This window comes from Portunus trituberculatus, chromosome 16, assembly GCF_017591435.1.
Source record: "Portunus trituberculatus isolate SZX2019 chromosome 16, ASM1759143v1, whole genome shotgun sequence".
Classification (NCBI taxonomy): Eukaryota; Metazoa; Arthropoda; class Malacostraca; order Decapoda; family Portunidae; genus Portunus; species Portunus trituberculatus.
The window spans coordinates 2,995,360-3,023,299 of NC_059270.1; the positions used below are offsets into that span (position 1 = coordinate 2,995,360).

A 27,940-nucleotide genomic window follows, 5' to 3' on the forward strand; every position below is an offset into this window, starting at 1 on the left:
GGAACCAGACACCCTCTTGACCCGCAGACCAAGATGTGTTGACCTACTGACGCGATATCTCTCTCTCTCTCTCTCTCTCTCTCTCTCTCTCTCTCTCTCTCTCTCTCTCTCTCTCTCTCTCTCTCTCTCTCTCTCTCTCTCTCTCACTCTCACACACACATGAGGGAGCCGGATGCAATTAGTCACACCTATGAAGACACACACATATATATACACACACATATATATATATCACCAGCATACACACACACACACACACACACACACACACACACACACACACACACACACACACACACACACACACACACACACACACACACACACACACACACACACACACACACACACACACACACACACACACACACACACACACACACACACACACACACACACACACACACACACACACACACACACACACACACACACACACACACACACACACACACACACACACACACACACACACACACACACACACACACACACACACACACACACACTCCTGTTTACATCCCTCCCTAATAATGATGTTAATGATTCTAGTGATGATGATGATGATGGTACCGATAGTAACAACAACAACAACAGTAATAATAATAATAATAATAATAATAATAATAATAATAATGGCAATAGTAAAATAATAATTGTGTGTGTGTGCATGTGTTTCACTGTTTGATCTGCTGCAGTCTCTGACGAGACAGCCAGACGTTACCCTACGGAACGAGCTCAGAGCTCATTATTTCCGATCTTCGGATAGGCCTGAGACCAGGCACACACCACACATCGGGACAAGGTCGCAACTCCTCGATTTACATCCCGTACCTACTCACTGCTAGGTGAACAGGGGCTACACGTGAAAGGAGACACACCCAAATATCTCCACCCGGCCGGGGAATCGAACCCCGGTCCTCTGGCTTGTGAAGCCAGCGCTCTAACCACTGAGCTACCGGGCGCGCGCGCGTGTGTGTGTGTGTGTGTGTGTCTGTGTGTGTGTCTGTGTGTCTGTTTGTCTGTTTGTCTGTTTGCACTGCTCTGATGCGGCAACCTTTGAACATAACGTGGTGAAAAATTGAGTTTACAAAAATCCACTCGTAATCTGAAAAAAAAAAAAAAATTAAGTCCAATATTTCACAACGATGGCGAAATTGCACGAGGTGAAAACATGTAAAGTCTTCTAGAAATCTGAAGTAGTTGTGCTGTGGCTCGTGTGATTTATTGGTTGTTGTTGTTATTAGTGGTGGTGGTGGTGATAGCGGTGGTGGTGGTGGTGATAGCGGTGGTGGTGGTGGTGGTAATAGCGGTGGTGGTGGTGGTGGTGGTGGTAGTGTAATTATCGGCCTGCAGGATGACTGACAAATTTTTCCTCTTTTTGCCAAACTGGATATTACATGTGCCAATATTGATTTAGCGGAGCGTGGCAACATCGACCGATATGTACACAAGTATATGAATAAGTAAACTGTTATGTAGATAAATAAATAGGAAACACACAGAATAACGCACGAAAACACACACACACACACACACACACACACACACACACACACACACACACACACACACACACACACACACACACACACACACACACACACACACACACACACATACACACACACACACACACACACACACACACACACACACACACACACACACACACACACACACACACACACACACGCTGATGATATGAGGTTTTAAAGTGTTTTATATACGTTCATTATTTTCAGTGAGGATAAAGATCTTGTATTACGTTTTCCCCGGAATTGAATAGTAAATGCAACGTGACTTTAAAAGCTTCTCCCTTGAGGTCCACGATAATGTTTCCCAGGTGCAGGGAAGACTCCAGTGACAGGGATCGCTTTGTAGGGACGTCTTACTCACTGCTGGGAAACTGTTTATCCGTAATAGTAATAATAATGATGACAATAATAATGATAACAACAACACATGACGTAAACTTAGTAACGAGCAATGTATTCCCTTCTCACTATTCTTTAGTAACACGTTTTCTACAGCCTGACTTTCATGCGACAGATGATATTGTATTTAGAAAGAGTCAGAGGTGATGCATGGGAGAAGAAGAAAAGGGAATGAACCAGTGAAGAAGGCAATGATGGCGGAGGTTAGGGAGCAGGAGTGTTGGGAGACAGAGTTAGATGGAGAGACGTAATGAGTGACTTGAACAAGCTGGGAGTTCAGGAAGATGATGCAATGAATAAAATCAGATAAAGAAGGATATCTTGAGCTGAACCTGCAATACGGTGGGGGTTAAAGTCACATGAAGAAGAAGAAAGGTGACGCTTGAAGAAAAAAAAAAATCCACAGACAGAGTAAGAAAAAAACTGCAAAATGGAAAAAAAAGATGGAAAGAAAGGTGCTATTCGAATCTTGTCTTATAATCAGGACTATTAAAACGAGGGAGGAAAAAAAGATCAAAGTCCTTTTTGTAGTGGAATTCCAAAGTGCCGAAGTTTGATATTGCTGAGATTCCTGTCCAGACGAGAGACGAGACGTGGTGGTCTGGGTGGTGATGAAAGGAGGTGGAAGAATCGGAGAGTAGGCAGATGGGAGGGTGGGTGGGCAGGTGGTGGGGATGTGCGAGGAACAATGGAAGCTGCCTCTTTCTCTCCTCCTTCTCCTCCGTCTCTTTCTTGCTAACCTCCCCCGTCCTCTTTCTCTTCCTTCTCTTGTGTCGCTGCCTCCACCGCCTCTTCCTCACACTTGACATGATTTCTTTTTAACGACGTAATTTTCTCGTCGCTGTTTTCTATTATCATTTTTTGGTGGAAGTCATGGCGCTGATGTTTTTTCTTGGGTATTATACTGTTGTCATGGTAACTTTCGTGTCTTTTCTCTTTTTTTTTTTGTACATGACTGTCAGTTTGTTCATTCTTTTGTCATGCTTCTCTTTGTCTTTTTTATGTATATTTGTTTTTGTCTGCATATAAATCTCATTACCTTTGTTTCTGTTCGTCATTCAGGCGATTATTACTATTCAGCATTGCCTTTCTTTGCTTGTCATGCACGATGTAAATTTAACAATATTCTTGCGGAGGTGGCTTTGCGTCAGTGAAAGGAACCTATGGGTGTGCACGTGTCCAGCCAGAACCTCGCCTCACTGACATGTTGGAGCCACAAAATGAAAGTTACCTTCAGTTGTTCCTCTCTTTCTTCCAGACGAAAGTGTGGCAAAAGTGGAGACCAGAGCGTAGCAGACGAGGAATGGGCTGCGGCGTGGGTCATAACTCTCGGCGAGGGGGCAGCGCGGGGCCAACGGGGAGACGTGCCCACACTGCCCTCATGGTTGGAGAGAACATGCTGGTGTACGGCGGCTACCAGGACCTACGGGGCTCCTCCGCCGAGCTGTGGAGCTTCAATACACGTGAGTAGCATTTTGTGTTGCCTTGCATGGATTCATTGGTTGATTAATTGATTGATAGATTAACCCCTTCAGTACCATGACGCGTTTACATATTCTGCTTCCTATTTGGTGATTCTATACAGCTTCAGAAACTTGTGTGGTGGTTAGAATAGTGAAGACTGTGGCTATTAATCTTCTGATCCTTCCTAATATCATTAAAATCATCTAATTATACCCAAAAAATGAAGGCAGAAATGCGTCCCAGTAGTGAAGGGGTTAATGGCGACTCATTGAATATGTCTTCGCAACAATTCTATACGTGACAGGCTGGATTTGCATTTACACGAGTTTTTTTTTAGGACTCATAAATAAAACACGATCTTTATTCCCATCCGCGGCCGACTCATCCAGCTTTACGCAACCTTACAATGGTGGGAGTCTCTTATATAGCGCCAGGGAATACCTTTATCCTGTCATGCTGCCACTAGGGTCTACCGCCAGTCAATATTGAATGTCATAAGTGTTGCAAACGTGGCGGTTCTCCTTGACTCTGTACTAAATCTTACTGGGACTCAATGTGTGTGTAAGGCAACGATCTCAGCAGTCAGTCACTAGCACATGGCGGCAGGATGAGATGAAATGTGTTGCTTTCTCTTCTTCCTTCTCCTCATCACTGTTTTCATCCATATCATCATCGTCATCAGTAGCAAAAGTAGAGAAGAGGTGGCCAAGAAGGGGTCGGGAAGGGGAAAGGTGAAGGGGCAACACCTCCTCCCTGGCAACACTGGCAGCAATGTGAGCTGTAAAGTATTCATCACTGCTGCTATCCCCACCCCCTGACGCCCCTGCCCCTCCCTGCCGCCCCTGCCATCTGCCACGCCCACAGACCTCCCTCACCGCACGCCGCACACTAAGCCACACACACATACACACACACACACACACACACACACACACACACACACACACACACACACACACGTTTTTTTTATCTATGTGTCTATTTGTATCTGAGTGTCTGCCTGTATCTATTTATCTATTTACTTATCTATCTATTTATCTATGTATCTATCTACTTATCTGTCTTATCTATTAGTATGTTTGTCTATCTTATCTGTCAGTATGTCTGTGTCTTTCTGTCTGTCTGTCTGTTTATTTGCTTGCCTGACTGTCTATATATTCCTTCATACATTCTCTCTCTCTCTCTCTCTCTCTCTCTCTCTCTCTCTCTCTCTCTCTCTCTCTCTCTCTCTCTCTCTCTCTCTCTCTATCTCTCTCTCTCACATATATATATATACACACACACACATACATACACGATTTTACCCCACATGGATCGGTCAGTCACGGCCTCCCCCTGACCTCCTCCATGAGTGACAGCGCTGTGACACTCCACCAGATTTTACCTTCATGCTTTTCAATAAACTCCCTCCACCTCGTGTCTACCTGCCGTCACTGCGCATGCCTCCACCTGCTCTCCTATGGCTCACATTTCGGTTTCATCTCTGAAGCCTGTCTGGCCATATGTCTTTCCAAGTTTTGCTTCCGTGTAATGTCGTGGTCTTCGTGTCACCCTTCATGCACCTCTTGACTGGTTGTTTTCTGATATTGTTAAGTATTCATTCCTCATCCACAAAGTCTACTCAAGGTCCCCACTTAGAGAATGTTATGCGTTCCCTTCAGGTTAGATGATGTGTGTTTAGGATGCGTCTGTGTTCATCTGGTGGCTCTTAATGCAGTTTTTTGGTCCCCTTTTTGTATTTTGCATGATTGTATTCACTTTTAGTTTGTATGGATTATGGTCAGAAATATTTCGCTAAGAAGCTCACCGTTAAGATTAAACATTTCTTTTGTATCATTAATAAACCGTACGCTTTTTTATTCACATTCACTTCAGACTTATCTTCAAGTTTTTCACTGTAAGATGCAATAAGTATCTAGTAATTCACCTGCGTACTTTCCAAGAATAAAATATTGGCTGTAAGTTTCCCGTGGTTTGAGGCGGCGTTCCTCAGCCGCTGGCAACAGAAAGACTTATGGTGCGCCGCCAGTCTGAATCACTGCGGTCTGTCACGCAGCCTGTGACATAACTTATTTGGACAATGTTCCACTTTTTTCGTACCTCGTAGTCTCCCAGTTCAGACTTTATTGTTTTCTTTTCTTTGTTTTACCTTCCAGCGAAACTTTCACTGTGAAAAATTTGTTCTGTGTGTTCATGCGATTTGATCACTGCCTGTGCCTTTTGTATGTAAATATACCTATTTGTCAAGCTAGTGTATCTCGTATATCTATGTATACATATGCCTGCGTTTACCTGTATCTCTCTCTCTCTCTCTCTCTCTCTCTCTCTCTCTCTCTCTCTCTCTCTCTCTCTCTCTCTCTCTCTCTCTCTCTCTCTCTCTCTCTCTCTCTCTCTCTCTCTCTCTCTCTCTCTCTCTCTCTCTCTCTCTCTCTCTCTCTCTCTCTATCTATCTCTCTATGTCTGTCTATCTATCTCCATTTGTGTGTGTGTGTGTGTGTGTGTGTGTGTGTGTGTGTGTGTGTTGTGTGTGTGTGTTTGTGTGTTTGTTTGTTTGTCTATCTGGGCGCGGTCACGTACATACGTCCTTAGTTGTCTGTGTGTTCGTCCATCTGTGCACGCGTTCCTCTGTGTATTCCTACGCACACGCGCACACACACACACACACACACACACACACACACACACACACACACACACACACACACACACACACACACACACACACACAGGAACAAATTTGCACATCTGCTCGCAAACACATCAACCCATCCTCCCACAGACCCCACACCCACACCCACACACATCCACACACACACCCACACACCCACCCACCCACACACGCACACACAGACGCTCCCACAGTGTTGACGGAAGATCGCCTTTAATTCCTACTCGCTGAAGTCAACCGGGCGCCTTAAAGCACTCGCCGCCACTTGACACACTGCTCCCGGCGCCTCACCTTTAACGGCGCGGGGCTGTGGGATGCCCTGCCGCGAGAAAGTCCGCGTGGGGATGAACTGATCGGCTTGGCGGGCGCGCGCAGACACAATCACACACACACACACACACACACACACACACACACACACACACACACACACACACACACACACACACAATGAATTTTTTCGCGTTACAATTTTTAACCCCATTAGTTTCATTTTCCCTCAATATGTCAATGGTAATATTTCTTTTTATATCATTTCAAAGTAGCTTCCTCGTGTCTCCCGTCTGCTGTGACCTCCCCAGGGTAATGATAATAGGAAGAGTAATACGGAAGTGCTCGGAAAAAAACAGGTATGTTGGGACGAGAGAGGACTGAAAGGAAGGAGGAGGAGGAGGAGGAGGAGGAGGAGGAGGAGAAGGAGGGTAAAAAGAGGAACTGAGAGAGCGAGAGGGAGGAAAGGGTAAGAGGAACACAAGAGAGTTTCGCTTTTGTCTTATTATCTGGGTCACTTTTTTTCCCCCAGCGCGCCAGGTAAGGACTTTTATCCTCTTCATGTGGCCGCTCACCATTGTATCGGCTTGGAGCTTCGAAATATAGTTTTAACAGTTTTTGGGCTTCAGAATGTTTTTATCGTTAAGAGGATTTGTCGGACCATGAGCACAGAAAACATTTGCTTTTGTCTCATCATTTTTACAGAGCAGAAACAAAGAAATTAGAATTATGAACCTGCGTAGAAACACTCTCTCTCTCTCTCTCTCTCTCTCTCTCTCTCTCTCTCTCTCTCTCTCTCTCTCTCTCTCTCTCTCTCTCTCTCTCTCTCTCTCTCTCTCTCTCTCTCTCTCTCTCTCTCTCTCTCTCTCTCTCTCTCTCTCTCTCTCTCTCTCTCTCTCTCTCTCTCTCTCTCTCTCTCTCTCTCTCTCTCTCTCTCTCTCTCTCTCTCTCTCTCTCTCTCTCTCTCTCTCTCTCTCTCTCTCTCTCTCTCTCTCTCTCTCTCTCTCTCTCTCTCTCTCTCTCTCTCTCATGCCGTATCAATAACCCTGTAAACATCTCATATTCATCCAGCGTGTAATGAAACAGTACTTGATATATCCGTAGAGTTTAATAGCAATTTTCCGTCCCTTTCCCAAACTCTCAGCGGACACTTCACTCACATTTTGCCTCACGTGCGCTGTGATGTCAATGGAACCAGTAAGCGTTTGAATAACAGAGAGAGAGTAGCTTTAGGGCCAGATATTGTGTGCAGTGAGTGACAGACAGCATAACATACTCGTTTGACTTCTGGGGATACGCATCACGTTTTGATTAAATTTTGGTGACTTAGAGATGAATATGAGAAGTGGAGAGAGTGGTGAAGTAGTAGAAGGAGCTGAAAGTGTTGGAGAAAAGGAGAAATTACGAAAAAGTACAGGGCAAGGAGACGCGTCGGATTATTGAAAGAGAAAGGGGAAAAGGAGAAGGAGAAGAAGAGGGCAAAGTACTAAAGGAGAACAATGAGGAGGAAAATAGCGTTGGGAGGAGTTGTTATTAATGATGATGATGAAGTGAAGAACGAAAACAACGAAAATATAGTCTGCGATAATACCTTGTCACTGACCTCTCGTTACCGCCGCCACTGTGCCTTGAATTAATGACGTGCCGCTCCCCGCCTGTCATGTCAAAATTAATTAATGTCTCTCCCGCTAAGCTGATTGCCATATTCTTTCAGGAACTAGACGAGTGCTCGCTATTTTTCGTCTGGTGTTTTTTTCTTACCCTGATTTTTTGACGTTATTGATATCATGGACTATTTTTAAATGTTGCTGAATGTATACGTGTATGTGTGTGTGTGTGTGTGTGTGTGTGTGTGTGTGTGTGTATGTGTGTGGTGGTAGTGGTGTTGGCGTGGTGGTGGTGGTGAACCCCATACCCACCTTTCACTTCCCTCTCCTTTTTGGCTCTTAGTAAAAGTTTTTATAAGTCAGCTTTGAAAATGTTGGCTAGCAAAGTTTTTTTCCTTTAATCAATATCGGCGGCCTTTCACGGTGTACCTCTACTCCCGAGTGCTGTTTTGTGGCAATCCAGTACGCATTGTCTATGCCTCGCTGCCCACACTCAACGCCAAGGAACTCAAGCCTTGCGCCGCAGTGATGAGAAGAGAGTGTAGTTGTTTACATAAAAAAAAAATAGAGATAGGAAATATTTTTTTACATAGAATTGGTCTTCACAACGTTTTGCCATCCACCTCTGAGAACATTAAATTTTTCTGGTCCCATACTCTTCCTCCATTTCACTATTGATAAATCACACAAAACTCAAAAGGTAGCGTTTAGTCTCGTCTCTCTGAGTTAGAGTCACAGGCAATAAAGGTGTCGAGCAGAAATATCTGAACTGTACTGTAAGTGATCTTTGACGGTGGGAAGACGAATGGCCCACCGTGAGCTCGCATATAATGAATACTGGATATAAAAATGAGAATGGATGTGACAGCATGTTCACTTAATGCATGCCACTTCACGTACGTCTGTCTGTCCCGTGTGGCTCCTAATGCCTTTATTCCATTGTACTCTGCTGCTGAATATGTAATGGCCTCGGCTAGAATCTTGACGTCTGATGACTGTTGAGGAGAGTGAATTAAGATGAGGTAGTATCTGAAATTCCCACCGTCTTTGTTTGGCCTTTGTTGAAGTTGTGTCTGTTCTTGCGTGGATGTGAGGTGGTCCCAGAGGTAAGGTAGGGGAAGGAAGAAGGAGAAGAGAAAGAGATGGTGATGCCGAGGAAATGAGATGGATACTGGACTTGGTGGTAAAGAAATGGAAGAGGAAAGAGTAAATTTCATAAGAATTTAAGACATCAAGGAGAATACAAAATGATGCCTAATATTTTTTAAGACACTGCTATTGCTACATGTATTACGTCCTTTTTAATGTAAAACGGGAGAACTGGCAAAGGGCAACAAAAATATAGAAAAAAATGTCCACTTAGTTGCCAGTTGCCATAGAGGTCCGATAGAGTTACCCACTACTACTGCAACCACTACTACTACTACTACTACTACTACTACTACTACTACTACTACTAACTACTAACTACTACTACTACTACTAACTACTAACCACACTACCACCACCACCACTACTACTACCACCACTACTACTACTACTACTACTACTACTACTACTACTACTACTACTACTACTACTACTACTACTACTACTACTACTACTACTACTACTACTATTTCCACCACCACCACTACTACTACTACAACTACATAATAATAATAATAATAATAATAATAATAATAATAATCCTTGGGTTGGTTAGTGAGTCAGTTTGTGTTGCGGCACCTTTGGCGAGCCCTTTGAAGTGTTCCAAGCCGTCTGTGAGCGAGGCCCCCACTTTGTCAGCCAGCTCTCCGCAGGTGTTGACATAAAGGGTAATGTCAGCCAGCCCTCCGCAGGTGTTGACATAAAGGGCAGTTACTAGCACCACCACCACCACCAGTACAAATAGTAGTAGTAATAGTAGTAGCAGTAGTAGTAGTAATGATAATGATAATAATAATAATAACAGTAATAACAACAACAATAACTACAATAATAATAATGATAATAATAATAATAATAATAATAACAACAATAATTCATCAGTCTCTCTATCACCGCCGCAGTGTTTCATCTCTTTCTATCTTCTATTACTATTTTCATACCAGCTGCTCTTCTGGTCTTGCTAACTGCATGCCTCCTCTTCTCCTGTGGCCTCGCTGCACCAGACTTTCTTCTTTCTTTCACCCTGTTTTATCCACCTCTCTAGTGCAATAGTTACCAGCATTCTCAATCATCCATCCCTTTGTCTGGTAAACTCGGAAACTCCCTGCCTGTTTCTGTATTTCCATCTTCCTATGACTTAAACTCTTTCAAGACGGAGGTTTCAAGACACTTTTTAATTTTTGACTACAGTTTATACTATGCTTAGGAACCGCCACCTCACTGGGCTTCTTTGTTATTGTATTTTTTTTTTTTTTGCTCTTCGACTGTGCCACTCCTACATGTAAACAAGAACAAATCAATTACTAGAAGTTGAAGTAGCAGTTTTTCGTCTCGTTCTTACTGTTGTTTTCATTATTGTTTGTATTTTTACCTGTTTTACGGTGATCTCTTTTTCGAAATCGCCTTCAACAAAACAAAATCCACAATATACTCAGTTTCTCCCAATTGGCGAATTTTCCCCAAGACACAAAAGATGGAGCGTGTTGAAACCAGACAGGCGCGTGATGCCAGTTGAGTGATTTTGGGAACGTGCCAAGTCACCCTTATAATTCTACTGGGAACCGAGAAGACTGAGTTTCAATCACTTTACCTCGAAATTCAATCCATCTGCTGTCATCATCAATTGTTGCTGAGAAAATACGTGTTACGGAGTGTGTGTGTGTGTGTGTGTGTGTGTGTGTGTGTGTGTGTGTGTGTGTTTGGTCATTATTCTCAGTTACTGTTTGTCTGCCTTTCTGTCTTTCTATTTTTGTCTTTTTCTGTCTATCGCCTCGTTTATTTGTCAGTTTCGTTTGTCCATCTGCTAAAATCTCTCTCTCTCTCTCTCTCTCTCTCTCTCTCTCTCTCTCTCTCTCTCTCTCTCTCTCTCTCTCTCCCTTTCCCCCTCTCCCCATCCCCCCTGAAAGATTACACGACTAATTAATATTGCAAAATGACGCTTGTAACAATTGTATTCTCATCAGGTTCACCATGATTTGCTAATACATCCAGGTGGGGCAATGGAGCGGGGAAACAACAACACTCGCGGCAGCAGAACACGTCGCCCATGGATCCATAATGATTATCCCTTCCCTGGGGTAGAAAATAAAAAAGATAGTCGTTGATATAAGCTATGAGAGAGGTAATTATGGAGCATTAGTGGAAATTATGGATGTGTCGTTAGGAGTAATTTAGATAAGAGTTTTGTGTTTAATGTATGTAGATTATTTCGTTCGGTTTTCTTATTTTATTTTTAGTATACTTTCATATTCTCGTTTATGGATTTTTTTTAGGAGAGAGAGAGAGAGAGAGAGAGAGAGAGAGAGAGAGAGAGAGAGAGAGAGAGAGAGAGAGAGAGAGAGAGAGAGAGAGAGAGAGAGAGAGAGAGAGAGAGAGAGAGAGAGAGAGAGAGAGAGAGAGAGAGAGAGAAACACACTCCACTTGCGAATTATCTCTGTAGGCAATTAGTTCGTAACAGAGAGAGAGAGAGAGAGAGAGAGAGAGAGAGAGAGAGAGAGAGAGATATTGTGTGTGTGTGTGTGTGTGTGTGTGTGTGTGTGTGTGTGTGTGTGTGTACGATCGTAACCCACTGCACCGATTCTGGTAATTAAGCCTGTATCATGAATATTACAAAGCGTCATTCCTGATTACATTGAAGAGCGAGAAAAAATCATTACGCGCGGCAGGTCATGTGAGTGAATGTGAGGAGAAAAAAATCGCAAAAAAAATCATCAAATCAGGATAAACAAAGCGACAATTGTTACACAGAAAAAATAATCCACTCGCATCTATGGGTATTTTTTTTTCTGATGTTCCTCTTCCCTTATTTTATGTTCTTTTCTTATACCATTATGTTCTTATTCCATTATTTTCTGATGTTCTTATAGGGACTGCCATGTGTATGCCTGATGGCTTCTTGCAGCTTCCCTAATCTCTCTGTATTCTTGTTACAGGATTATCTCTTTCCGTTTGGCATTTCTCTAGTACGTGATGTTTGAAGGGAAAGTGAGCAGGTGTGCTTTCCCTGTTAGTTGTTGTCTTTATTGGCTCTGTTTCTGTACAGGTACCCCTCCAGTACCATGACGTGTTTCCATATTGATTCTGCTGACTATTTGGTGAGTTTGTACAGCTTTAGGAACTCATGTAGGAGATTAAAATAGGGAAGACTCTGTCCTTTAATCTCCTGACATCCATAGACTCTTCCTAATGTCAATGAAATGGTCTAATCGTACACAAATCTGAAGGTAAGTTTGTGTCCCTTTATTGAAGGCGTGAAAAGAGTAGGGGTAGTGTATCGTGAGCATTGTGGTATCGAAACTAAACGAAAACTAACTCAGAGGATTAAAAATAAGAGGCATGAGTTACATACACACATACACACACGCATACACTCCAACACACAGAGTTATTATTTTCACATTGTTATGCTCCAAATCAATAAAATAAATGAAAAATAAACCAAAATTGAGACATTAAATTAAAGTAAAAACGAACGTGTTATTTTAGTGAGTTTTTCAGCTTTTTATGCACCAAAAAGGCAGAAATGCATGTAAAAAAACACGTATATGGTGCTTTTGAAACTGTATGAACTTAGTCTTCTCTCCTGGCATTCTTCCACTACACAATGTTACAGGGAACAGTGATCAGGCGTTTTTCTCTCGTTCTCCCTTTTCTTTTAGGTTTTGTAGCGCTTGGCCCAGCTCCAATACATGTGAAGGAAAAAAAGTGTTGGAAGGGAGAGACAGAGAGAGAGAGAGAGAGAGACAAAGTGAGTACGTTTTATGATGGAAGAAAAAAGTAAGAAAACAATTAAGTAAAAAAAAATCATGGGTATCAGCGTGAAATGTACTGCAAAGACAACATTTTACACTTTTTATAACTATTGTTTTCTACTGTATGACTGCAATGACCTCTATCCTTTTTATTTTATGCAATTATTTTCCTCGTCGTTGAGTGTGTGTGTGTGTGTGTGTGTGTGTGTGTGTGTGTGTGTGTGCGTGCTTTTCCTTCAACGATTTGTGCAAAATACCACTGATAACATTTCAAAACTAACTGGTTATCATGTTGTATTGCAAAGATAACACGAATACCTCAAAAAAATATAATTGAATGACAGGAAAAGTACTCGAAAAAAAAAATGAAAAAAGAAACATGTTGAACGTAAAATAACAAAGAAAATGTGGCACGTATGAGACCACATCAAAAAACCTGCCTCTATATGGTAATGAATGGAAATTTCTCTCGTTCACCTGAATATCGCCCTGTGGAAGTCTTACTCAATCTAAGAATGTATCGTATCACCACCACAAAGATTCCCTGATGAGACAGACGGCTGCTTCACCTCAGCTTTGTTATTTTGTGTTATAGTTCTTCTTCCTTTCATCCCTACTCTGTCCAAGTCTCTAATACAGGAGTTAACCAGTACTCTTAATCAATCATGCCTTTCTCTGGTAAACTCTGGAACTCCTTACTTGCTTCTATATTTCCGACTTCCTATGACTTGACTTCATTTAAGAGGGAGGTTTGAACATTTTTCTTTTTTTTTTTTGCTGTCTCTCATCTCCAAGGGGACTGGCAACTAAGTAGGCAATTTTTTTTTCGTTTTATATTGTCCTTGGCTGGTTTTCCCCTCTTACATAAATAAAAAAGATGTTTGCATGAATCTGGCTTATGACCTGATGGGTTGCGTGCGTTTATGTGTTGACGTGTTATTTTTTTCTTCCATAAAAGATCTATGAACCAAGTCACTTTCTTCTTCGTTCTTGTTTATTATTTTACTTATTCGTAGATGTTAAATGAGTCTGTTACAAGTAGTAGTAGTAGTAGTGGTAGTAGTAGCAGTAGTAGTAGCAGTAAAAGTAGTGGTAGCAGTAAAAGTAGTGGTAGCAGTAGTAGTAGTAGTAGTAGTAGTATAAGAAACAGAAGTAGTAGTAGAAGTAGTAATAGTAGTAGTAATAGTTCTTGTTGTGATAATAATAGCAATAATAATAACAACAACAAAACCACCACCAACAACAACAACAACAACAAGGGACGTAAACAGTATAAACAACAACCCGGAAGACGAAGTGGAGTGATGAGTTTATTGTTGCTGGTGACAAGGAGAGAGCCAGGGAGGGAGAGACAGAAGAGAGGGTGGCAGGGACGTGGAGAAGGTGGCAGGGACGGTAGAGGAGGTGGAGGAGGTACTGAAGGTCCGCTGCGGAGGCAAGAGTGAGGGACTTTGAAGGTTGGCAGGGTGAGAGAGCTCTCCATTAAAGTCTTTTATGAGGGAAAAAAAGGCCAGACAAGAACCATTGTGAGAAAAGCGGGTGAAGGGGTCGGAGGTAGGACAGAATGAGAGAGAGAGAGAGAGAGAGAGAGAGAGAGAGAGAGAGAGAGAGAGAGAGAGAGAAAAAAATAGATAAGAAATAACGTGAGAAAGAAAAATGAAAACCAGAAATAAAACGGAGAGAGAGAGAGAGAGAGAGAGAGAGAGAGAGAGAGAGAGAGAGAGAGAGAGAGAGAGAGTTGGGGAAAGTCGTAAAGAGCCTGCCAAGTAAAGTTAGAGAATGAAAATTTGATCTTTAGTGTTAAGGATATTCATTAAGAGTTTGGCAGAATCGAAAAGGTATCCTATATTGACGGCAGGGGGAAGTTTGGTAGGGTGAAGAGAGATAGATTGGTGGGACGTGGAGGGAGAGAGAGAGAGAGGGACGAGGGGATGAAGAAAACGAGGCCAGCCGATTCTAGCAGACCCATTTAGAAAAGCGTTTAGTGTATTTTTCATCTATTTTTTGTTCTTTTCTTTTTTCGATATGTCTACTCGTCCATTTCGTTCATCTTTTCTGTTTTCTTATTGGTTAGTCACTTATCTTCGTCTCTATCTCTGTATCTATGCATTTGTCTATTTTTTCCTTTCTCATTTCTATTTTTTCGTCTCCTTTTCGTCTACTTAATATTTCTCTTGGTCAGACAGTGTATCTAGTTATCTTTGTATATAAACTATGAATTTTTATATTTTTTAGTATCTTTCGTCTATGTGTTGGTCTTTCCTTCCTATTTTTTCCTTTCTTCTTTCGTCTATTTGATATTTTTCTTGGTTATTCAGTGTTCCTACTTGTCCTATTCTATCTAGCTGTATATCTATCTATTTGTTACTTTCTTTCATCTTTTGTCTCTATTCTTCATTCAGACAGATAGCTATACAGTTTTCCTACTCATTTTTGTCTATCTAACTGAATATCTATCTATTTGTTACTCTCATCTTTTGTCTTTATTCTTCATTGTTCCTTCTCGTCTTTGTCTGTATAACAATGAATCTATTTATTTGTTACTGTCATCTTTTTGTCTCTTTATTCTTCAGTCAACCAGTTTTTCAATGTTTCTACTCATCTTTGTCTGTCTAACTGTGTATCTATCTATCTTGATCATCTTATTCGTCAGTCAGTTAACTTTTCAGTCTACCTATTCGTCTATATAGTAATTTATGTATGTGCATCTAAAGTCATCTGCTCCGAAGCATTATCTACCTGTCAATCTATCTATTTTTTTTTTTTTTCGCCAACGAAGTGAGGCAGTAATTGGAGAACTGAAGATGGTCGTTAGGATTTTTTTTTTTTTTCAATAATGGCACGATCAGACAAGCTTTTTTCTCTTTAGGGGATGGGAGGTTGACGAGATGAGTTGTGGGGGAAGCAGTCTGAGGGTTTTCACTGGCGGCACCAAAGCGGAATATGGTTGTCTGGTTTGCCTGTGACTCGCTGATGCTCAAGTTATGATCTTCTCCTTGAGCTTGGAAATACGTCAAATATCTGTATATTTATTTTTTCAGGATAATTTCAGTATAAAGACTGGTTTTATTTGAAGGAATGTATACAAACTAAGGCATAATTTGAAAGCATCGATTCAAGACTATTCCCAGAGTTGGCTTCGTCCAAAAGTGTGGAAAGTTTTGCGTCTGGGAGCGAAACGGGGAGCCTTGCAAGTATTAAACATTTTCATTATTTGGAAAGAAGGCTCTCCAAAGGCTGCTGAAACCTCACTGCCACTCCCTAAACAGTGGAGAAAGAGAGAAAAAGGTTCCAATGAGTTTGCTTCTGGCGGTGTTTTGATACTCCTCTCTCTGAACAGCTCGAGTCATGGGAAGATGGACCACTGTAGTTGAACAGAGGATTACAGAGTTTATCAATAATACAAAGAGGACAAACTTGGCCGGCAAATGAATTATACTACTATGCTTATTTTGTTGTTGCTTGCACCTGAGAGTGAAACATTATGAACCTGTTGGCGTAGTTCACTAGAGAGTAAAAACTGAAGCAGAAAAAAAAACTAACTTCCGCTTTCTCACACAATCTTAACGTTTTGTGGTCTTATCGTTTAGTACTCTTGATTTGATTCATTTCCTTTGTTTTTGCTTCGGAATGTTTTCACGTTATAAAGAAAAGATTCGCTCGATATCCACAACTCTGGCAACCTCATGTCTCACAGGTGGGTAGTAGAAAGTTGTTATATAGTATTTTTTTTTATTTCACTTTATATTATCACCATATAGTGCAGAGTGAATGGATATTGTTCATAGTTAAAGCGTGACATAACATTGATGACACTGACATGAATTAGATAAGGAAGGAGGCAGTACAGTAATAGGGGTAGTTAAGATAACCCGCCAAATCTAGGATGACACTTCTCCCTGGCCGCTATTCTTCCTTTCCATCCCAGCGCGTTGTGTTTTCAGAATTAGCAAGACTCTCCTTATTATCCAACCACATTTTTAACATACAGTGTCACCTCTGAGTGTCTGATGCAGCTGTTCTGTATGACACGGCAACATGATCTTTTTGTGCTTATACATATATTTTTTTCCTTGTCATTTCCGCGTCAAAGCAATTTAGCCATTAATAGTATTTTCTTACACCTCATTTCAACCCCGAGCCGGTGAACCATCAACGTTTGCGCATCGTGTCAGGGAAAACAAATTAAAAGTCAGTAACACGGTCATTTGAATATGAAAATCGGGCCTGTCCAGGTGACTGGAAAGGAGACCTCCGTGATTCCTTTATGTAAATGATTAATTTCATTATTGTATGTGATTACTATCCAGGTGAGTGACATAGTATGTGTTATTGCTGTGACCCGCGTGTGACGTATATCATTAAGAGCAGATTTACATCACAGTTTGTACAATTAGTGTTGGGCACGGCGTTCAGTGTTCCAGTGGTCACATACAGAGGTGGGCACGTCTCAGAGTCACTGGCGGTGCAGATTTTTTCCAAGTAGTTTGAATCCTTCACATGTCGTTCACATTTTCCTGTTGTCTCATCAGTGCAATGGAGCACCAGTGGCATCGTCATGGGAGAGAAGAAATACAGAAGCAGGCAGGGAGTTCCAGAGTTTACCAGAATAGGAATGAATGAGTGAGAATACTTAGGGTTAATTCTTGCACAACAGAGATGGAAGGAATACTAATAAGAGAAAGTAGAAAATCTTATACAGTAAAGCCATGGAAGGAGAGACGTGCAGTTAGCAAGAACAGAAAAATAAACAATTAACGTAATAATAGCGTCAAAAGATAGGAAGTGATGCAACACTGAAGCGATGAGAGAGAGGCTGAACGTAGAGGAAAGGAGTTCGTAAGATGAAAAGCTAAATATATCTTTGTCGTCGCATTTTGGAGAGATACTTTTATAATTTACTGTAATTAGAATGCATCATCCAATGATTAATGTTTGATATCAAATTTTATGACGCCAAACATTAATTATTTGTATGAGTCACACCTCCAGCTGATGTAATTACATGTTAGATCATTCACATGCCCCCTTCCTTCCCACACACACACACACACACACACACACACACACACACACACACACACACACACACACACACACACACACACACACACTGGAAAACAACCTCTATCCTGCTATTTGGCGAGCGACCCTGCATCACACCCGGATACACAGCGCAGTTCTCACATGATTTGTGTGTCTGTTAACGGTCTTGTACTGGGAGAGACTCACTTTATTCCCCGGCAACCGATCAGTGATGTGATAAGAGAGTATGCTCCCCACACTTGTATTTTTTCTCTGTGTCGTTGAGAGATGATCGGCAAAAGACAGAGAAATACACAACTGCAGCTCCACTGAAAGAAAGGAGGCGAGGGACAGATTTTTGAATTCAATTATATAATTTTGTGTAATCAAGTAAAATCCTCATGATGTGAACACCTACCATGGCTGCCTTGACCACTTGCCTCTCCCCCTCCCCGTCGCTAATTCTTTTTGTGTTCATATCAACATGTCCTGTGACTTCTAAACTATAGCGGTAAAGCCGTCTCATTATCAAATGTTTCCGACTTAGAATGAGTTCATTATATCCGGGAATACTCGTATGTATGTGACTTTTATCCCGGGACACCATAAGGCTTCCATCAACTTGTAATGTGCTCGTGGAGATTGTGCTGGCTATGCTGAATGCTGTCTCAACTTTCTCCGCACTCCTCTTTGCAACGCATAACTTTTATCTCAGTCAATCAAGGTGAAGCGTCTTTTAGCACATACAGTATCACGAGGTTTGCTGTGGGAAGGATATCTACACTAGTATTACATATTAAACACATATGTGTTTCTTTCAATTAGCTGCTATTTTTGTTTCTTTGGGCTTATTTCAACGAAAGGATTTTGTAAATATTATGAGTTTTATCACAGTTATATTCGATAATCACCAATTAAAGTTCATGATGGTATTTCCTTGCTTTTTCGTGTCTCTTGTGATAGTTCAACAAGATTTTTTCACCTTCGACATCAAGAGACATCCATGAGAGCCCGCCCAGTGATCTTTGTGACCTGTGAAAACAGACTTCCCCAAACAGCCAAGCGTTTCAAAATACTAGTCTTAGGAATGTACTTTCACGACACGAACGACCCTTGGCAATACAATATTTCACCCGTGGAGCAATTATTTAATCCAAGGAGCTATTACATCAGGCAAGGAACATTTATTTTACCCTCAGAACGATTGCTTTTCCCCGCACACTGCCGAGCCGCGCAAGGAAGGCTGCAGGCGGGGACAGGCAGGGAAGCGCTTGGTCACGCTAATACCACTGGAGCTGGATCCCCGGAGACAAAGACGCTCTCATCCGTCCACACAGCGTCCATCTTCCTCCTTTGTTGTTATTTTATTCCTCATTCATCTTCATTATACTTATTCCTTTGTTCTCTCCTTCCTGTATGATCCCTTGCTTCGTATTTTATTTTATTTTTATTCTATTTTTATGAAACTCTCATCTCCTTTCTGCATCTTCGTTTTACTTCTAATCTGTTATGGGTAGAATATTCTTACTGTACGTATCTCTTTTGTTTTTCTCCTTGTCTGTATATTAATCACACACACACACACACACACACACACACACACACACACACACACACACACACACACACACACACCACACCACGCCCAACACCAAACAAAAGATGGCGGCTACCTTGACTTCCTAAATCTGGTGAAATATCGTCCCTGGAGTCGATCGGTGTTGGCGGAGGCCGAGCAGACAGAACAGCTGGACTAGGAGAGAGAGAGAGAGAGAGAGAGAGAGAGAGAGAGAGAGAGAGAGAGAGAGAGAGAGAGAGAGAGAGAGACGTGATGTGTTTAGAAACTCTGTCCTTGCACAAGAACTATTTTCAAAGGACCACAGATGATCAGCCGGATTCTAAAGAGTGCTTCTCCTTTTAATAAGATAGAGATACTGTCAATTTATCCCTAAAATCCTTAATAACACTCTTTAAAACCCGTGTAGCTTCAACTAGAGTCTCGTGAAAGTAGCTGAGACGCGGAGCAGATGTGTCTCAAAATGTGCGTCTTGGTTCTTCCCATATATCAGTGTTACCGTGTATTGAAGATGACGCTGAGTCTACACGCTGAAAGAGGAAGGCTTATGCAAGTACTGGTATCAAATCTCGTGATGACAGACGCTGTAAAAGATTCCCACGTCGCTGAATCCATTGAATGAACCAATCCTTTCTCCTCCCTGATGAGATTTTCCCCACGCAGAGGCGAGGGGATGGTGGCTGTAGTAGTATTAGTAGTAGTAGTAGTAGTAGTAGTGGTGGTGGTGGTATTGGTTGTAGTAGTAGTAGTAGGAGTAGTAGTAGTAGTGGTGGTGATAGTAGTGGTTGTAGTTGTAGTAGTAGTAGTAGTAGTAGTAGTGGTAGTAGTAGTGGTTATAGTTGTAGTAGTAGTATTAGTTGTTATTGTTGTTGTTGTGGTGGTGGTGGTGGTGGTAGTAGTGCTTCACGGTGCTTGGGAGCAAGTCTGGCGGCAGAGCGAGAGGCGGAGATGAGTTAGAGTGCAGGTGGAATTACAGACAGGAATACACTTTCATTGTCCATTTCACTTTGATACTGAGAAACGAGGATCTGGAATTAATTGAATCTAGGCGACCATCGTTAGCATAGAAACGAGGCCCCATGTCTATTACACGGAAACTAAACAGCGGGACGGCTCCTTGAGACAGCCTTGGCGCTGCAACCTCGCCGCTCAGCCTGGCCATGCCTCCAGCTCATTGCACTCCTGGCCCCAGCAAATGTACACTGAGTTCGCGTTTTATTTTCCCAAGGGCTTCGTATATAAAATCTCGAATTATTATTATTTTTCTTCTTCTTCAGCTTATATCCCATCTTCATATGGGGTCGCTGTTCCTCGCTAGTCTCTTCCAGATATTCTTTTCAGCCACCTGATCTCGAATTATCAAGTGAAAAATATCGTAAAATTTAAAGCTGTGAAAATCACCCAACTAAAAGAATTATTTAGATTTGCTTACATCACCAGTGTAGCAGAGGTGTGCCTGCGTTGGGAAACCTTTGTATTAGGGTACATAAAGTCAATGGCCAAGGGTTTGTGCTTATAAAGCGTAATGCCAGTCGTGAATAACATGGCTGGTGAGGGTCAAGTCAGACACCAAGCCTCGCTGGCCTCGACTGTCTTGACAGGAAACAAATTTGGGCCAATTTCTCGTAGAGGAGCTGCCTGGCATGGCTGTGCGTGTGCCTACAGTAATTTAGCTGTACCGATCGGTGAAATATGTAAACCTCCCCACCGCGGCAAAGTTGTGTTCCGCTCGAGTGTAGCAAATAAGAGGATGTCCTTTAAACCCTCCACTGTAATACTGCTCTGAACATCGATACTGTAATTGCTCCGCCATCATCTTTCTATCAAGTTGTTATTGTTCGCAACTCTCGGATTTCTAATAATCTCTTCACTCTGCACTAAATTGTTGTTGCCAGCGTCGATCCATTTCAGATCTACCTGAAAGCTTATAGGATGAAAAGTATATCATTAACACACACACACACACACACACACACCTATAGTATTTTTAACGATATAGCTACGATGTACTAGATTAAGATGAAAACGTCAATTTCTTGTAGTAGGACGTTAGAAAATACCGTATTTGTGCCTGCTGTCGCCTGTGACCTAAAACCTCTAGAATCAATACAATGCTAAGTAGAGAGTGACCTATACCAAACTCCTCCCTTCTCTTCCTCTTTGTTGACCACATCCGTGAGACAGCTTGAGTGAAGGCAGTAAACATTGTGTCCCGTCGATAGCGTAGCGAATGTGCAAAGAAGATTGTGTCGTTAGTGGCCTGTTAAGGGGAAGGAGGTCGTGATACAAAGCCAAAATGTTCGGTTAAGCCTCGAGATTACTAGAGAAGGAGGGGAATGATAGGCGCCCCACCGAGAACCAAGGGGGTCTGAGGGGACTGCCCGCTGCGAGTCATGGCATGAAGACTCCAACTAATGCATATAATGTTAGACTACTTCAAGAAAGGTCAGAGAAGTTTGGTCCCAGAATATATGGCCCGCGGGAGTTCCAGGGCCGTCCACAGCGTTAGTAACGTTCATAAGAGAGAACGTCAAATATATTAAAACACATCCCAACATGGACATACAACAATACTGATTATCCTTTATGGAACTTATACGATTTATGTATAGGTATTTAATAAAGTGTGTGCGCAGACCCTATCCCCCTCCACACACACACACACACACACACACACACACACACACACACACACACACACACACACTGTAGGCCTTAGAGTGTTGTGCATTTCGCATTTACTGGAAGAAGAAAACTGACTGGAAGGAATCAGAGGATGGTGGTGGACATTCTCAGTTTCCTGCAGTTTCGTATCTTGCCAACAACAAAACAACAATGGACTGACTTGCCTCCTGTGGTGAGTGACGGAAGATCAAGCATTTCAAAACAAACCTCTCACAGTATGCTATTATGAACTGCTATCTGGAGTCGCGAAAAAGAAAATAATGTGAGTTAGCATCACCAGCAAAGTGTTTTTTCAACGATTATTGGTATGAATTTGAACTTTGAACATTTAAGCAGCCAACTAACAGTCGTGATGGAAGCTTCCACTGATCAGACAGGTGGAGCGTGCAACAGTGTGTCACCTGAATATACACTTTAAAATATCCGTATACATATGTGTGTGTGTGTGTGTGTGTGTGTGTGTGTGTGTGTGTGTGTGTGTGTGTGTGTATGTGTAGTGATTGATACAGTGACAGGGCGGAATCCATACAAAAGCATGTGTTATGTTATAAAGCACATCCTGTCATGCAGTGTGGCTGAGGGCGTGGGTCTTATGTCAGTGGCGTGTGGAATTTTGCTTCCTCTGTGGCTGGTGTGTGTGTGTGTGTGAGCATTGTTACTCGTGGCATGAAGTCACCGCGTGCCACTGGGAGGAGGGAGGGCAGTCCAGGAATTTGGTGGTGATGGGCGTGACACTTGTTAACATTTAGCTGGTGACATTTAGTTAGCTGTATTTGCCCTGATACGATGCGTCATTTCCTGTCGAAATGTTTATTCACGTCGCTACTGAGTGTTGCCATGGCTGTCGCGTGCTTTCCAGGCTGCTTTGTCTGCTTCTACTGAGAACTCTTTGCCTTGCAGTTGTAGGATGAGGAAACACACACACACACACACACACACACACACACACACACACACACACACACACACACACACACACACACACACACACACACACACACACACACACACATTTAATCTCTTCAGTACTATGACTTGTTTATATATATATATATATATATATATATATATATATATATATATATATATATATATATATATATATATATATATATATATATTCTGCTTATTATTTGAAGATTTTATACAGCTTCAAAAACTTACGTAGCGATTGAAATAACGAAGACTCTGTGCATTAATCTTCTGACCTCCATAGAACCTTCCTAATGTAAATAAAATTGTCTAGTCATAGCCAAAATCGTGGTAAAAATGCGTCCCAGTACTGAAGAGGTTAAAAAGAAAATAAGGAAACAAACTTCAGAAGAGCAATACAATCCCTTACTTAGTCATTCCCTCAGAGATTTATCCATTTTTATCAGAGCAAGTTGTGTAGTTAGTACTGTAATAAGATTCATTAAGGTGTGTCATGCAAGAGTACCATAAATAAGAGTCATACTAGGTACATTTTTAGATAAGCAAAGTCAAACAGGTTTATTTTTTTTATCCTCAACAATAAATTAAGATCTTTCATGTTAGAACTGATCTTACTCCAGCGTCAAATTATTAACGTTTCTTTTACTTTTTCTTTTCCACAAGTTTCAGTGTTGATGTTGACAGAAAAGAAAGAATGTAAAAGTGGAATGTTTGGAGCAGAAAGACAGAAAAAAAAGACTCGAGCAAAGTGTGTATTTTGAGAAGTGGGATATGATATTGTTATGCTGAAAAGGGAGTGTTGTAAAGGAAACTTGGAGGAGCGACACTTCCTCTTCCTCTTCCTCTTCCTCCTCCTCTTCCTCCTCCTCCTCCTCTTCCTCCTCCTCTTCCTTCTCCTCCTTTTCTTCCTCCTCCTCCTCCTTCTCCTTCTCCTCCTCCTCCTTCTCCTCCTCCTCTTCCTCTTCCTCTTCCTCTTCCTCTTCCTCCTCCTCCTCCTCTTCCTCTTCCTCTTCCTCTTCCTCCTCCTCTTCCTCTTCGTCTTCCTCCTCCTCCTCCTCCTCGTCCTTCTCCTTCTCCTCCTCCTCCTCCTCTTCCTCTTCCTCCTCCTCCTTCTCTTCCTCCTTCTTCTCTTCCTCCTCCTTCTACTACTACTACTACTACTACTACTACTACTACTACTACTACTACTACTACTACTACTACGAGGATGAGGAAGAGGAGGAGGAGGAGGAGGAGCATTGTGGGGGAGGAGCAGCAGCACCAGCACCAGCACCATTAGCACCAGCAGCACCAGTAGCAGCAGTAGTTGTTTCCCAGTGTCACTCCGCCAAGTTTCCTATACAACATTCCCCTTTGAGCGTATCAATACATTATCACACTTCTCGAAATTCACACTAAGCCCCACTTTTCTCTCTCTCTCTCTCTCTCTCTCTCTCTCTCTCTCTCTCTCTCTCTCTCTCTCTCTCTCTCTCTCTCTCTCTCTCTCTCTCTCTCTCTCTCTCTCTCTCTCTGCTCCAAACATTCCGCTCTTATATTCTTTCTTTTTTGTGAACCTCAATATTGAAGCTTGTAAAAAATATTATTACTGTTACTACTACTACTACTACTACTACTACTACTACTACTACTACTACTAATAATAATAATAATAATAATAATAATAATAATAATAATAATAATAACAACAACAACAACAACAACTACTACTACTACTACTACAACTACAACTACTACTACTACTACTACTACTACTACTACTACTACTACTACTACTACCAGTAATAGTAATAGTAACAGCAGTAGTAGTAGTAGTAGTAGTAATGTTAATAATACTTATGTTTCAAGGACTCGTTAATATGACACAGAATACGTTCATGAAAATAAAATAATGAGAAATAAAGGCGACACACGTGATATGATACGAAACATTATTCTGTGTCTGAGAAGTAATTAATAAGTTACAAAACATGTCCAGGGAGACTAGAGAAGAAAACCTCGCTGCTCCTCAACCTTGAAATTTAAAACGAGAACCCATGTACAAAGTTTTGACATAAATTATATTAAGGCAACGAACCTAAACTTGAGCAATATTATTTCGAAAGGTGGAGCAAAACCAGGAAAGAAAAATACTCAAAGCGTGCAAATGAAAAGTCTGATATTGCGATGAGAAAACAAGGCGTGTGAAAAATAAAAAAAAAATCAAACTGCGGAAGTCAAGTTTACTAAAGCAGAACGGAAGAAACTCATTAACAAGACAAAGACGAGGAAAGATAAATGCTAAACTGGACCCGATAAAAAAAAAAAAAAAGCATTAGGAAAGGAAAGAGTTTGACAGCCATTCAAATAGAACTGATTTTACGAAAACATCAAGTCCTTTCCACGAACAGAAAAAATCTATTCGAAGTTATTGATGCACGAATAAAAACAGTGAAAAGAATTTAAGAGTTTTTAAAAGAGTAATTATGTACTCTCCAAATAATGAGTCCCTTGTAAATGTGTTGGCAGAGAGAGAGAGAGAGAGAGAGAGAGAGAGAGAGAGACAGACAGACAGAGTGACAGACAGACAGACAGACAGACAGACAGACAGAAAAAGACAGGAAAAAGAAACTGACAAAAATGCATACTTCATTAAGTGTTCTTTTTAAACAGACCTCAATAGTGAAATTTACTGAGCCAACGAAATTCTCCTGACGTCTGTGTCTGTCCAGCACCTTTCCACGGGGTCTTGTCGGGAACTAGTCTCCTTACGTTGGTGGTTAGAATGATCCTAATAGTGGTAGTAATAGTAGCAGTAGCTGTAGTAGTAATAGTAGTAGTGGTAGTAGTAGTGATCGTGGTGGTGATAGTGGTGGTGGTAATACTAATAATGTTAATAAAAGTAATAGTGGTACGGAATATTACCTATTAGCGTCTCAGGTATTGATCAACTCTGGCAGTCTTGGGTACGCTTCTGCGCCCATGGAAACCAAGACCTCTCAGAAAAACTAATAATCAGACTTAGTGCTCAGCTTCCTGAACTCACCGTCATTAGTCAGGATATCACAAATCCGTTACAGAGAGAGCGAAACATATCGAAACACAATGAAACTTGATACTGATTTAATTTCATCATAACAAGTTAAAATATTGTGTAATTAGGAAAGTATTGTGCTGAGGAAGAGAAAATACCAAGAAATATTCAACACTACGGTACGGAAAGGTAAAAGGAAGCAGAAGAAGTCACATCTGAGGAACTTACAGACATGATTGTGACTCCTACTTGCATTACGAGTGTCTGAAAATAAATTGGCGTTGTGTAGCATTGTTTTCATTACGCTGCCGTGAGTCCCTTGTGTGATTCTGGCGTGCAGGGCCTGAACTGTCGATGACTGTCTTCAGGAACCTTCAGTAAATATTTGTCGAAAATTGATACCATGAAATCGAAATGTTTGTCTTGTTTCTTCTCTCACAGTCACTTTTTTCGCCACTATTTCTGCTGAACGCTGAGAGAGGTAATGCTGTTAACGGTGGCAACGCTGGTAGTAGTGCTTGTGACGTCAGCACCAGCACCATTCCTCAGTATACAGCACAAATAACATTACCAGCAAAAAGGAGAAAAAATGAAATGGCAACAGTAAAGTGGTATTGGCAGTCATGCTGCTGACAACACCGTCCCTTAGCAGCGTCTTGGACCGGAAGGAAAAACATACACATTTTTACTGATAACAATGAAAGTCAATTTCTCTCGGATGACGAAGCCAGACGGAGAAACGAAGAGTAACAATACTGCTCCTTTCCCCTCCCTGTGCCTTCCCCCTCTCGTGTTCCCCTCGCTCATCATTTTATAAGCGGCTGGAGGTCTTGGGGCGATCACAACCAAGATTGCCAACCATAAATCCTCGGTTCTCGGTAGCTCCCTCATCGTTCTGCCTCCCGCCTCCCCTCCCTGCCTCATCTCAACCCCCAAACTCGACCTGTAACATGTTCAATGATGACTAGTTGTAATTTCTGTCTGACCTTTATTATTACTACTCGGTCTCCTCCTCCTCCTCCTCTTCCTGGTGTTGTTTGCCTCTCCTTGCCTTGCCTGCTTCTCAATCTCATATCCCTTGCCTTATATTTCCTTTAATTCTATTCCCTCTGGCTCCCCTTCTTCCCTTTCCTTATCTCCACTCCCTTGCCTTCTTCCCTCTCCCTCTCTCTCTCTCTCTCTCTCTCCTTTCCTCTCTCGCTTCCAGCCTCTACCCTAACACGTGACAGTACCAAATGCGTCCCCTCTACCCTTCATCTCTTCCCTTCACTTCCCTCTCTCATCCAGTCCTTCCTTTCCTCCTCCTCTCTCTCTCTCTCTCTCTCTCTCTCTCTCTCTCTCTCTCTCTCTCTCTCTCTCTCTCTCTCTCTCTCTCTCTCTCTCTCTCTCTCTCTCTCTCTCTCTCTCTCTCTCTCTCTCTCTCTCTCTCTCTCTCTCTCTCTCTCTCTCTCTCTCTCTCTCTCTCTCTCTCTCTCTCTCTCTCTCTCTCTCTCTCTCTCTCTCTCTCTCTCTCTCTCTCTCTCTCTCTCTCCAGACCGCTCTCTCTCATCATCCCTCTCTGACGTAACCAGTCCTCCTCCTCCTCCTCCTCCTCCTCCTCCTCCTCCTCCTCCAATTGACGATCATGGTGGGCTGCTTCTACAGGTCCTCCACCACCACTTTCACCACCACCACCACTATCACTGTCTCCACCACTCTCTCTCTCTCTCTCTCTCTCTCTCTCTCTCTCTCTCTCTCTCTCTGGTAGTGCAGATGACCGAGGTTAAGTAGTCTCAAATCCAGACGCCAGCCAACCCTCTCACTCTCCTCCACTCGTCCTTCTTAATCTCCTCCTCGTTCCCTCTTCCTCGTCTTTCCCGTCATC

At 42.0% G+C, this 27,940-nt stretch overlaps 1 protein-coding gene across 2 annotated transcripts in view; it reads left to right on the forward strand.

Moving 5' to 3' along the window:
* LOC123504579 (tip elongation aberrant protein 1-like) overlaps nt 1–27,940 on the forward strand; it is a 136,569-nt gene that overhangs the window by 95,436 nt on the left and 13,193 nt on the right. For both annotated transcript variants that reach the window (XM_045255202.1, XM_045255200.1), the window contains exon 4: nt 3,196–3,400. In XM_045255202.1, coding sequence (XP_045111137.1) covers nt 3,196–3,400 — 205 coding nt within the window. The remainder of the gene's footprint in view (nt 1–3,195; nt 3,401–27,940) is intronic.